A 12,719-nucleotide genomic window follows, 5' to 3' on the forward strand; every position below is an offset into this window, starting at 1 on the left:
TGAAAAGACTTTAGTGAAAATAATGCTTCAAACCGTTACATTGCTCAAAATACTCCCGGCCGTCTGACGATCAGTTTTAAGAAACTCTGAATAACAGTTTGTGAAGTCTTTTCCGTTTCAATGCAACACTATTTTACTCTCTCTCTTTGCCTTGTTTTGCACCTCTGTGCTCGCTTGTGTGTGCCTGCGTGTATCTTTTACTCTTTTACTTGTTTCAGTCATTTGATTGCGGCCATGCTGGAGCACCGCCTTTAGTCGAGTCGAATCAAATCGACCCCAGGACTTATTCTTTGTAAGCCTAGTACTTTTCAATCGGTCCCTTTTGCCGAACCGCTAAGTTACGGGGACGTAAACACGCAAGCATTGGTTGTCAAGCGATGCTGGAGTGACAAACACAGATACACAACATATACACACATATATATATACATATATACGACGGGCTTCTTTCAGTTTCCGTCTATCAAATTCATTCACAAGGCTTTGGTCTGCCCGAGGCTATAGTAGAAGACACTTGCCCAAGGTGCCACGCAGTGGGACTGAACCCGGAACCATGTGGTTGGTAAGCAAGCTACTTACCACACAGCCACTCCTGCGCTTGTATCTATCTACTTATTCATTTTCTTGCTTCGATCATTGGACTACGGTCAGTACCTATTCGATCGAACTCCTTTTGCTGAACCGCTAATTTGCGGGGACGTAAAAAAACCAACACCGTCGCCGTTTTTTCAGACTATGGGAGACAATACAAGCTTGACATACACACGCATCTCAGCTTTTAATCTGCTAAAATGTATTGAGTTATTCTTCAGTTTAAAGTTAAACTGTTTTTATATAACCCAGCATAGAAATAACCCCCCCCCCCCACGCACACACTTATGTGACTGGGTTTTGTCTACCAAATTCACATGTCTTGTGGTTTTAGTGGACCTCCAAGGTGCTGAGTTAGAGGACTGAAAACCAAACTGTAGTTATCCTAACCACGAAACCATGACAGTATCCCCTCTCTCTACACGTGTGTGTATGTGTGATCCCTGCCCAGAGAATGTCCTTTAAAATTCCCGTTTCTGTAAACGTATTTTGAAAACAGTAAACGAAATGAACAAATTCCAAGGAAAATAAGGATGGTCTGTAGTGATAAAAAATAGCTCTTTAACCCCACTTAACGACAATCTTGACACTCTATCTGTGTTGTTTTACTCAGTTCACACGACACATGGAGATTATTGCACCAGTTGCCTGTATATATGTATTTGTGTTCTACCGAACGAGCAGACTTCTCATTTAAGACGTTCCACTCGTGTCCACTCTCTTTTTTATTTTGTATACGATACAACATCGTCGCTTTAATGTGTCCCATTAGGATGTTTATTTCAGGCTGGTTTGGCTGCTATTTCTAGATAGCCGAGAGACTACATAGAAGTTCTTTAGTTAGTTCATGCACATTTATGTCATTGCTGTTTAACCCTGAGTTACCTCTGAGTGAACAGGCTTGTACTTAACGACATTCCAACCACAACCATCACGTCGTTTTTCTACTTTTTTCTTCTATCTGCTAGAGAGCCCTGGACTATATTAACCTAAAACATATTGGTTAATGTGTGTATTTTTTAAAGACACTAAAGTTTTGATCCAACAGAGCTTTGATTGGTATTTCTAGCACCACGTGGCCAATAAGAGCTCTCCCCTCCATGATTGCTCGCATTGTATATATTGTTTGTGTGTATATTTGACATGTGTTTGTTAATGATTGGCATTTTCACATCAGCTGACCACACACATTGTAAGAAACGACACGATACCGGTTTTTTTTTTGTTTTCTCCTCCCCACCCGCTTCTCCTACACCCGACCATCTATGCATGCATGCGTGTGTAAACGTGTTTGTTTAATCGATTCTTAAGCACAATTCTCCCTATTAACTTGCTCTCTCGTAGTATTTTTATTGCTTTCTATATTTAATCATTTAATTTTGCTTACGCAAATTGTAAATCACTCTAATATCGATATGTCCTTTCATCCAAATATAATTTCATGATTTTGTGTTAATTAATTATGTAAACGTTGGGCAGTGGGTTGGCAAAATCGCTAATGCAAATCGAAATAAATACCACAAAGCATTTAATCAACCTTTAACAGCTGGGCCTCATGGAGGCAATGACCGAGACCTTTAGCATTTTGTTGTGTTTCAGAAGAAGACCCATCGAGCCGAGCAAAATCGCAGTCGTGGCAGATACTGGTTTCACCCAAATTGGCATCTGTGCTGGTGGCACATAAAAACACCCCGGGTCTCACGCAAATGGCACCCGTGCCGGTGGCACGTAAAAGCACCCATTACACTCTTTGAGTGGTTGGCTTTAGGAAGGGCATCCGGCCGTCATAAACGATGCCAGAAAACCATGGAGTCTGGTGCAGCCTTCTAGCGTGCCAGCCTGGTCAAACCGTCCAACCCATGTCAGCATGGACAACAGACGTTAAATGATGATGGTGATGATGATGATGAATGGTCTGAGTTCAAATCTCACTGTGGTCAATTTTGTCTTTCATTCTCCTGGAGTCAATAAAATAAAATACATGTTAAAATACCGGCTTTGATTTAACCCCCTTCCCTGTCACTTTTGTACTTTGTCTTTTACTTGCTGCAGTCATTAGACAGAGGTCATGCTGGAGCATCACTTTCAAGAGTTTAAGTCAGTCAAAAGACACCAATATTTCTTTGAAGTCTGCTACTTATTCTATCATTCTCTTTTGCCGGACTGCTAAGTTACAGGGACTTAAGCATCAATACCTATTGTTTAACAATGAGTGGTAAGTACGCATGTCACTTGCGTACATACATACATGCGCAGGAGTGACTGCGTGGTAAGAAGCTTGCTTACCAACCACATGGTCCTGGGTTCAGTCCCACTGTGTGGCACCTTAGGTAAGTGTCTTCTACTGTAGCTTCGAGCTGACCAAAGCCTTGTGAGTAGATTTGGTAGACAGAAACTGAAAGAAGCCTGTTGTATATATATATATATATATATATATATATAAATACATACATGTTATATATATGTATGCATGTATTTGTGTGTGTGTTTGTCCCACCACCATGGCTTGACAACTGATGTTGGTGTGTTTATGTCCTTGTAACCTAGTGGTTTGGCAAAAGAGACCAATAGAATAAGCGCTAGGCTTACAAAGAATAAGTCCTGGGGTCGATTTGTTCGACTAAAGGTGGTGCTCCAGCATGGCTGTAGGCAAATGACTGAAACAAATAAAAGAATGCATGTACATGTCCACACATACTTACATACAAATACACAAGGTGGGCTTCTTTACAGTTTCCATTCACAAAGCATTGCTTGCCTCAAGGCTTTAGTAGAGGACACTTACTCGAGGTGCCACACAATGGGATTGAACTTGAATCCATATGGTTGCAAAGCAAACTTCTTAACCACAAAGCCTGTGTTAGAAATTGATAAAAATACTTTATTCTGTTACTTGTTTCAGTCATTAGACTGTGACCATGCTGGAGCAAGGCCTTGATGAACTTTAGTTGGTTGAGTTGACCCCAGTACTGTTTATCTTTTTAGTAAAGCCTGGTGCTTATTCTATTGGTCTCTCTTTTGCCAAACTGCTAAGTTACGGGGCAGTGGGAAAAACACACCAACATTGGTTACTCTCTTTACTCTTTACTCTTTTACTTGTTTCAGTCATTTGACTGCTGCCATGCTAGAGCACCACCTTTAGTCGAGCAAATAGACCCCAGGACTTATTCTTTTTAATCCTAGTACTTATTCTATCGGTCTCTTTTGCCGAACCGCTACATTACGGAGACGTAAACACACCAGAATCGGTTGTCAAGTGATGTTGGGGGGACAGACACACAAACATATACACACACACACATATGTACATATATACGACGGGCTTCTTTCAGTTTCCGTCTACCACATCCACTCACAAGGGTTTGGTCGGCCTGAGGCTATAGTAGAAGACATTTGCCCAAGGTGCCATGCAGTGCAACTGAACCTGGAACCATGTGGTTGGCAAGCAAGCTACTTACCACACAGCCACTCCTGTGCCTCCTCTCCCTGAATAGGACACTGGCCCATTGTCGGGTTGAAGGCCAGCAATTTTGAAGGTAGGGAACAAGTTGATCACATTGACCCTAGTACTCGACTGGTATTTCATTTTATTGATCCAGAACGGATAAAAGGCAATATGAACCTTGGCAGGATTTGAACTCGGAACATAAAGAGCCGGAAGACATGCTACTCAGCATTTTGTCTGACATGCTAATGATTCTGCCAGCTTGCTGCCCATAGCTATAAGGTTACAGATGGTTAATGAGTGCCCTGCCCACAAGAGTAGATCTGTTTCTTATTCCTAACCTTATTGAAACTAGAGTTAATTACTGGCTTTATAAGCTTCATCTCGCTTAGCAACAATATTCATAGGAGTCTCTCCTGGCAACAGCGACAGCTGTGGTTGGGGAGCTTTCTAATGTCCATATATTTCTCTACACCACATGACTGAAAACCACCACTTAGCTGTTATTTCTGCATTTTCTATCTCTGAACTTTCTTGCATAGATTACTTCATTCAACTAAATTCTACATATTGATTCTATGTATCATCATCGACCGGTAGATAAAATATATTTTTGTGTAGTAAATATATAGGTCTTGAATTTATTCTTTCATGTCTATATGAACTCTTGTAATAGCATACACACAGCCACATCAACACCTTGTACTGACTATATATAACCACTACAAGTTCAATTCCCAGCAGCATGTTGTGTCCTTGAGCAAGACACTTTATTTCACATTGCTCCAGTCCAGTCAGCTTACGAAAATGAGTAGTGCCTGTATTTCAAAAGGCTAGCCTTATCACAATCTGTGTCATGCTGAATCTACCTGGGAACTACATTAAGGGTATGCATATCTGAGGAGTACTCAGCCACTTGCATGTTAATTCCATAAGCAGGCTGTTCCATTGATCGGATCAACTAGAACCTCTGTCTTTGTAACTGACAAAATTCCAGTTTGTCACAGTAGCAGTGTTTAAGAAATCTGTTCTCTGGCAAGATTAAAAACATCTTAACTGTTTGGTTCTTATTGCATGAATAGCTTCCTTTGTATAAGTTTTTAGAGACTCTGTCTGTAGAAGGTTACAAATTTGAAATCAAATGAAATTTCAGCTGCTACTGAACTTGCTAAAAATAGCAGCCAGATCTCCTTCAAATCATACTCTGTTGTTGTAGAGTTCTAGATATACAAAAGCACTGGATTGTGGTAACCGAACACATTTAATCATAGGTCTGCTCAGTCAGGTCTAACCTTGGGCTACATAATGACTATATATGTAAAATAATCAATGTGCTTCAGCTGACTTATCTTTGAGAAAGATAAGATAAAAAATTCTGGGAATATTATTCGTAGTAAAATTGTTGTTTTGTCAAGTGGAAGATTTAAAAAACTTATCTGTTTAAAGATACATTCTGGTGATAAAAAAAGCAAACAAAAACAAAAAAAAAATCTACCTTAGCAGTTAATGAACATTATGAAAAACAACTGTGTGATTAATTTGTGTTATATTCCTTCTTGTCAATAATGTCTGTCCATTCTTTCTCAGGAACTTCTCTGACTGCTGTTAGGAGAAATAAATCTCCTTCCAAGAAACCTTTTGCAATTTTTAACCTTTTACCATTAAAACTGGTCAAGTCCAGTCAAAATATTCTCCCTGTTTTATGTTTAAAACAACCAGATCTGGCCTCTTACACCAACTCTGCAATGTCTTAAAAATAAACAAACACATAATCTTGAAGTGAGAAGGTAGCTCAGTTAATCAAGCATCTGAATACTCATTATTGAAACGAGTGGCAATCCATTTATACATATTTGATACCCTCCGCACACATACATACATATGTATGTATACCCTCTTCTATTTTTAATTACTTAAGTTCTTGCTTGGAAGAAGGATCTGGTTTCTAACAAAGAGACAAAACTCCAGTTTTGGAATGTTGATAACAAAAACAATGCTACATTTTAAACTTGAGAAAAGTCTTGCATATTCTTACTGTTCCACTTACAGATTGCATTTGTAAATTGTAAGTTAGTTGGTTATGCATGCATGTATGTATGTATGTATGCATGTCTGGAAGTAGGCGTGTGTGCATGTATGTCTGGAAGTGGACATGCATGCATGTCCACTTCCAGACATAGATACACTTGTTGTGGTTATATATAGTCAGTACAAGGTGTTGATGTGGCTGCGTGTATATTATTACAGGAGTTTATATAGAAATGAAGAATAAATTCAAGAACTATATATTTACTACATAAAAATATATTTTATTTACTGGTCGAGGATGATACGTAATCAAAATGTAGAATCTACTTGAATGAAGTAATCTATGCAAGAAAGTTCAGAGATAGGAAATATAGAAACAACAGCTAAGTGGTTGTTTTCAGTCATGTGGCGTAGAGAAATAGACGGACATAGCATTGACGTGAATGGCTCTAAGTCTAATCGACTAAGAAGCGAAGAACAGGTCTAGCAAGATGTTTTTATTAATGGAAAGCTGGACATTCTAGAAACGCTAAGCTTCTTGAGTAATTAAGAATCTCATCTCATGACACAAATGCTTCAGGAAACTTAGAAAAGGAGGTTACTCTATAATCTTTTTTGCAAGGGAGATCATTCAACTATTTAGCTATCGCTACACACTCTTACACTTGCATCTATACACTTGCTCTTTCCTCCCTTCTTCACTCTCTGTTACCAGAGAACAACATTCCCATCTAGTTTCTAACCCTTGATTTGATTTGATCTAGTTTCAGCTCATGAGCCCATGCTGGGGCATCGCCATTTGGTGTTGCTACATAATTTTACTTCATTAATTCTTTTTAGAAATTGATGTTTGGTGCATGAGGGAGTTTGATGCTGCTGCCCTCATCTGCACTTCCTGTTGTGAAGTTGGTTCATCTGGGACACTTGACAGTAAGAGGTTTAGTTTCATCCACCCCTTGTAAGTCTCTCAGGTCTTTCAGGAGGATATTGAAGAGCTGTGGGCTTTTAAGGCCTTGGCTGTTGCAATATTTTGTCCTATATTTTGATGGCAAATTTGCAGTCTTTGGCACTATGCAGTGGCACCCTGTACTAGCATTAGTGTAACTCTCGATGCCAAAGTTTTCTCTCTCACTGACTGTTTCTCCTTTTCACTTCTGCTGTGCTCCTCTTTTCAGATGAAGGGCTAATGTCCAAAATGTTAAGCTATTGTTCATTGTATTTACACTACACATACACAAATACACTCTTACACATAACTATGTATAGATAGTTTATAGATAGCAAATCCTTTATCTTTTGCTTCCTTCAGTCATTAGACTGCGGCCATGCTGGGGCACCGCCTTGAAGAATTTTAATTGAACAAATCAACCCCAGTACTTGGTTTTCTTCTGTTTTTGAGCCTGGGATTTATTCTGTCAGTCTTTTGCCGAACTGCTAAGTTATGGAGACATAAACACGCCAATGTGGTGTGTGTATGTCAAGTGGTGGTGGTGGTGGACAAACACAGACGTAAAGAAAGGATACACATGCACATACACACACACTGGGCTTCTTCTATTTACCATCTACCAAATGCACTCACAAGGCTTTGGTTGGCCTGTGGCTATAGTAGAAGACACTTGCCCAAGGTGCCACACAGTGGGACTGAACTCAGAACCCTGTGGTTGGGAAGCAAACTTCCTACACAGCCACTCCTGCACCTATAAAGATGTAAAAATTTCTATAAAATCTCATTGCTCTAAATTTTGAAATGGTTAGTTAAAGAAATTTTATTTAGCTGTGATTTCCTTGAATGATGTGAATGTAAAAATAAATCTTTCAGTCGTTATGACATAAATCTATCATTGTTTGACAATCCAGACATTTGTTGACAACAACTGTTCATTCTTTGCTTTGTTTGTTAGTTATATTGATTGAAAAATGTGTTATTTATTCTAAGGCTTAATATTATTTTATTCAAAAGTGTTATGAAATGTATTCAAAGATATTATGTATGGCAATGTGGTTAAGAAGTTTTTTTCTCAACCACATAGTTTTGGAGTCTGTCCCACTGCATATTACCTTGGGCTCAGACCAACTGCATGGCACTCTTATTCTACAGCCCAGGGCCAACCAAAGTCTTATAAGTTGATTTGGTAGATAAAAACTGAAAGAAGCCTGTTGTGTGTTTGTGTGTGTGTGTGTGTATGTTGAAAACAAAATCCCAAATGTACTTCATATCTCTCAAAGTACCTTAATTCTTATGCGGGAAACATCTTGAAAATTTTGTTCTTTTTACAGTAACACAAAGGAAAGCCTCTGTAATGGAATCATTCCCATTTCATTCCTATTTGTATTCTGAGGAGTGAGTATAAGTTTGAATGGAATACTATTGTAAGCTTTACAAATTTTGCTGATGGTTGTTTCTGGTCTGAAAACATGTTTTCTTCCATTCTAAAGTACTTAAATGCAACTAAGTGGAATGCTCCTGTAATACCTATTGTTTGTAATTATACTTAAGTGGTCTGACTCATTTCTACCCAATAATGTTTACTGTCCATGATTTGTGATACTTCAAATGTTATGCTCTTAGGGGAAGAAAATAACAAAATTGAAAGCTTAGGCAAGTCTCTAGAATTCTCTTTGCTTTACTCAATTTGAGACTGTCCCTGGTTCTGTGATGCAAATTTTTTGTTTTAATCCTTTAGTATTCAGGTTGTTTGTATTTTCCCATTCCTTAAGTAAAAAAAGTGATACAGGAGCGGCTGTGTGGTAAGTAGCTTGCTTACCAACCACATGGTTCCGGGTTCAGTCCCACTGCATGGAACTTTGGGCAAGTGTCTTCTACTATAGCCTCGGGCTGACCAAAGCCTTGTGAGTGAATTTGTCTCAATGAATTCCTCCTGACCCATGCAGGCATGGAAAAGTGGACGTGAAAACAATGATGCTGATGACTTTAAAACAGAAAGTTTGGATCATAGAACCAGGGGCCATTCTAAGGCAGGTTGCTATCAAAAGGTGGCACCCATGCCAACCTCTCCCTCATTGGACACTAAACTCGGCTTGCAAAGACCTGTTGGGGCAAGTGAATTCGAAATCGTGTTGGCACAGCACCGTCCGAGCGTGATCGTTGCCAGAGCAGCTGTCTGGCTTCTGTGCCAGTGGCACATAAATAGCACCATTTGAGCGTGGTCGTTACCAGCATCGCCTTACTGGCACGTGAAAAAAGCATTCGAGCGAGATCGTTGCCAGTGCCACTGGTCTGGCTCCTGTGCAGGTGGCACGTAAAATGCACCATTTTGAGCATGGCCATTGCCAGTACCGGCTGACTGGCCTTCGTACTGGTGGAACGTAAAAGCACACACTACACTCTCGGAGTGGTTGGCATTAGGAAGGGCATCCAGCTGTAGAAACTCTGCCAAATCAGATTGGAGCCTGGTGTAGCCATCCGGTTCACCAGTCCTCAGTCAAATCGTCCAACCCATGCCAGCATGGAAAGCGGACGTTAAACGATGATGATGATGACGATGTCGTTTTATATTTTCCTAACAGCCTAATTGTTTCTCCTTTCTGCAACTCCCATGACTTCTCATACATTTCTTCAAATTCTTTCTTCCCACAGTGCATTCAGCTCGAAGCCTGTTATTCTGCCTCCGATGCCCCCTCGGAGGTTCTTCCCTTTTGACTCTCTGGTTGTGGAATTCCCTTTTGGCTCTATCAGTTCCCTGCTAGACTTTGTAAGAGATGATGAAATCATTTTCGTCATGTACTACGCTCCCTGGTGCACCAGGTCAATGGCTGTCAGATGGGAGTTCCATAAAGCAGCCAGTTTCATGAAAGACCAGGTAAGTTCTTAATTTCCTTCTACATATAAATGTGTATTATTATATTGCTTTCAAATTTAGGCACAAAGCCAGCAATTTCAGGGCAGAGAGTAGACCGATTACATCGACCCCAGTGCTCAGCTGGGACCTATTTTATCAGCCCTGAAAGGATGAAAGTGGTGGAATTTGAACTCAGAATGTCAAGGCAGATGAAATGCTGCTAAGCATTTTGTCCAGTGTGATAACGATTCTGCCAGCTTGCTCCCTTAATTATACCATTATAATCCTTTCTCCTACAGGCACAAAGCCTGAAATTTTGTGGGAGGGCACTAGTTTATTACATCAACTTCAGTACTCAACTGGTACTTAATTCATTGACCCCGAATGGATGAAAGGCAAAGTCGACCTTGGTGGAATTTGGACTCAGAACATAAAGATAGGTGAAAGGCCACTAAGCATTTTTTCCTGGCATGCTAACAATTTCACCAGCTCGCGGTCTTAATAATAATAATAATAGTAGTAGTAGTAGTAGTAGTAGTAGTAGTAGTTGTTGTCGTTGCTGCTGCTGCTGTTGTTGTTTCAAATTTTGGCACAAGGCCTGCAATTTCAGGGCTGACAGTAGGTTGATTACATTGACCCCAGCACTTATCTGGTACTTAATTTATCGAACCTGAAAGGATGAAAGGCAAAGTCGACCTTGGTGGAATTTGAACTCAGAACATAAAGACAAGTGAAATGCCACTAAGCATTTTTTTCTGATGCTCTAATGATTCTGCTAGCTTGCCGTCTTAATAATAATAATAATCATAATAATAATAATAATAATAATAATAATGACAAAGAAAGCAAACGATGCTGGATCACAGATATAGCATGCCCAGCTGACAACAAGGTATGCAATGAGGAAGAAAGAAAAGTCAATAAATATGACAGGTTAGCTTGAGAAGTTAAGCTGTTGTGGACACTGAAAAAAGGTGATAGTAGTACTAGTAATTGTCGGAGTTCTCGGAACAGTGAGCAAAAATCTCAAGAAGTACGTGGAATAAATAGGGGCTGCAATAAGGGTGGAGCACTTGCAGAAAACAGCACTGCTTGAAACTGCTCGAATACTCCAGAAGGTGTTCGAAAAATAATGGGTGTTACTTTAGTTCACTGGTAGTGAACAGCTGACACTGTAGTACATCTCCAGGGTTAGGAGCTGTGCAAAAGCAATAATAATAATAATAATGGTTTCAAATTTAGGCACAAGGCCAGCAATTTCAGGGCAGACAGTAGGTCGATTACATTGACTCCAGTACTCAACTGGTACTTATTTTATCAACCCTGAAGGGATGAAAGGCAAAGTTGGCTGTGGTGGAATTTGAACTCAGAACAAAAAGACAGTCAATCAAATCGTCCAACCCATGCTAGCATGGAAAACGGACGTTAAACGATGATGATGATGATGATGATATATATACATGTATATATATATACATATATATATACACATTTGTATATGTGTGTGTGTGTGTGGGGGGTGTGTTTTGTCTCCTTGTCTTGACATTGTTTGATAGTTTTAAACAAGTGTCACCAGTCATGCAGTTGGTGTCCTTTGTTTTCAAACTTCCATGAAAACTTGTCCAGTCATAGGGAAATATTTGCATAGAAACAGTTAAGGGATGGTGACAGGAAGGGCATCCAGTTGCTTCATTGAATTCTATCTCACCCACATGACCATGGAAAAGTGGATATTATAACAATGGCAACCCTGTCAGTACAGGTGCCACTTAAAAGCATCCAGTCCACACTGTAAAGTGGTTCGTGTTCGGAAGGGCATCCAGCTGGAAAAACCTTGCCAAAACTAACCTCGGCTGTGTTTGTGCCACGTAAAAAGCACGAAGTCCACTCTGCTGAGTGGTTAGTATTAGGAAGGGCATCCAGCTGTAAAAATCCTGCCAAAATAGTCACAGTAATCTGGTGCAGGCTTCGGCCTGGCTGGCTCGTGGTACCGTCCCACCCATGCTAGCATGGAATACGGACATTAAATGAGGAGGATGATGATGATGATGCTGTATAACTCAATCTGTAGAACTGGAGGAGAATCAACTGAATGTTCTGAGAAATTATCTGCAAATGGCTTAGTCTATCTAACAGTAAATAGATACTGTGTCATTAAAGTTCATTATTGCACTCAAGTACACAATCTGTAATTGTTCTTAATTGTGCTTTAATATCCAAGTTTAATGAACTAGTTTAATAGGGAAACGTATTGAATGTATATCTGAAGGGTTGGTCAATAGATTTGGAAGGTCATAAGTTGACAGCCTTGCTATAATTCTAATTATTTAATTCAGTGGAGTTGAAAATAAGGTACTATTATTTCATAGCTCTTTGGTCTGTGTCAGTAAAGGTACCCAATTTTAAACAGTCTCAGAAGTTAGTTTTCTAAATAAATATATAAATATTTCAGAATTTCACAAACCACATCATAATGTTGTGTGTGTGTGTGTGTGTGTGTGTGTGTTTTGTTGTGTCAAAGCTTTAAAAGTTAGTATGTAAATATGTGTGTGTACGTCGCTGGACTGGCTCCTGTGCAAGTGGCATGTAAAAAACACCATTTTAAGCGTGGTCGTTGCCAGTACTGCAGGAATGGCCCTCATGCCGGTGGCACGTAAAAGCACCCACTACACTCTCAGAGTGGGCATTAGGAAGAGCATCCAGCTGTAGAAACTCTGCCAGATCAGATTGGAACCTGGTGCAGCTATCTGGTTCGCCAGTCCACAGTCAAATTGTCCAACCCAAGCTAGCATGGAAAGCGGACGTTAAACGATGATGATGATGATGATATATATATATATATATATATATAT

General features: G+C 39.7%; 1 protein-coding gene across 2 annotated transcripts in view; it reads left to right on the forward strand.

Annotated features, from left to right (window-relative positions):
* LOC106877346 (thioredoxin domain-containing protein 11) overlaps window positions 1–12,719 on the forward strand; it is a 77,546-nt gene that overhangs the window by 1,931 nt on the left and 62,896 nt on the right. The window contains exons 1-2 of one of the 2 annotated variants that reach the window (XM_052965631.1): window positions 8,353–8,408; window positions 9,666–9,888. In XM_052965631.1, the coding sequence (XP_052821591.1) occupies window positions 8,368–8,408; window positions 9,666–9,888 (264 nt within the window). In that variant the 5' untranslated portion in view covers window positions 8,353–8,367. Of the gene's footprint in view, window positions 1–8,352; window positions 8,409–9,665; window positions 9,889–12,719 lie in introns of those variants that run through there. The other variant, XM_014926227.2, reaches the window with a different exon arrangement.

The sequence above is a fragment of the Octopus bimaculoides genome, chromosome 2 (genome assembly GCF_001194135.2).
Source record: "Octopus bimaculoides isolate UCB-OBI-ISO-001 chromosome 2, ASM119413v2, whole genome shotgun sequence".
NCBI classification, from domain to species: Eukaryota; Metazoa; Mollusca; class Cephalopoda; order Octopoda; family Octopodidae; genus Octopus; species Octopus bimaculoides.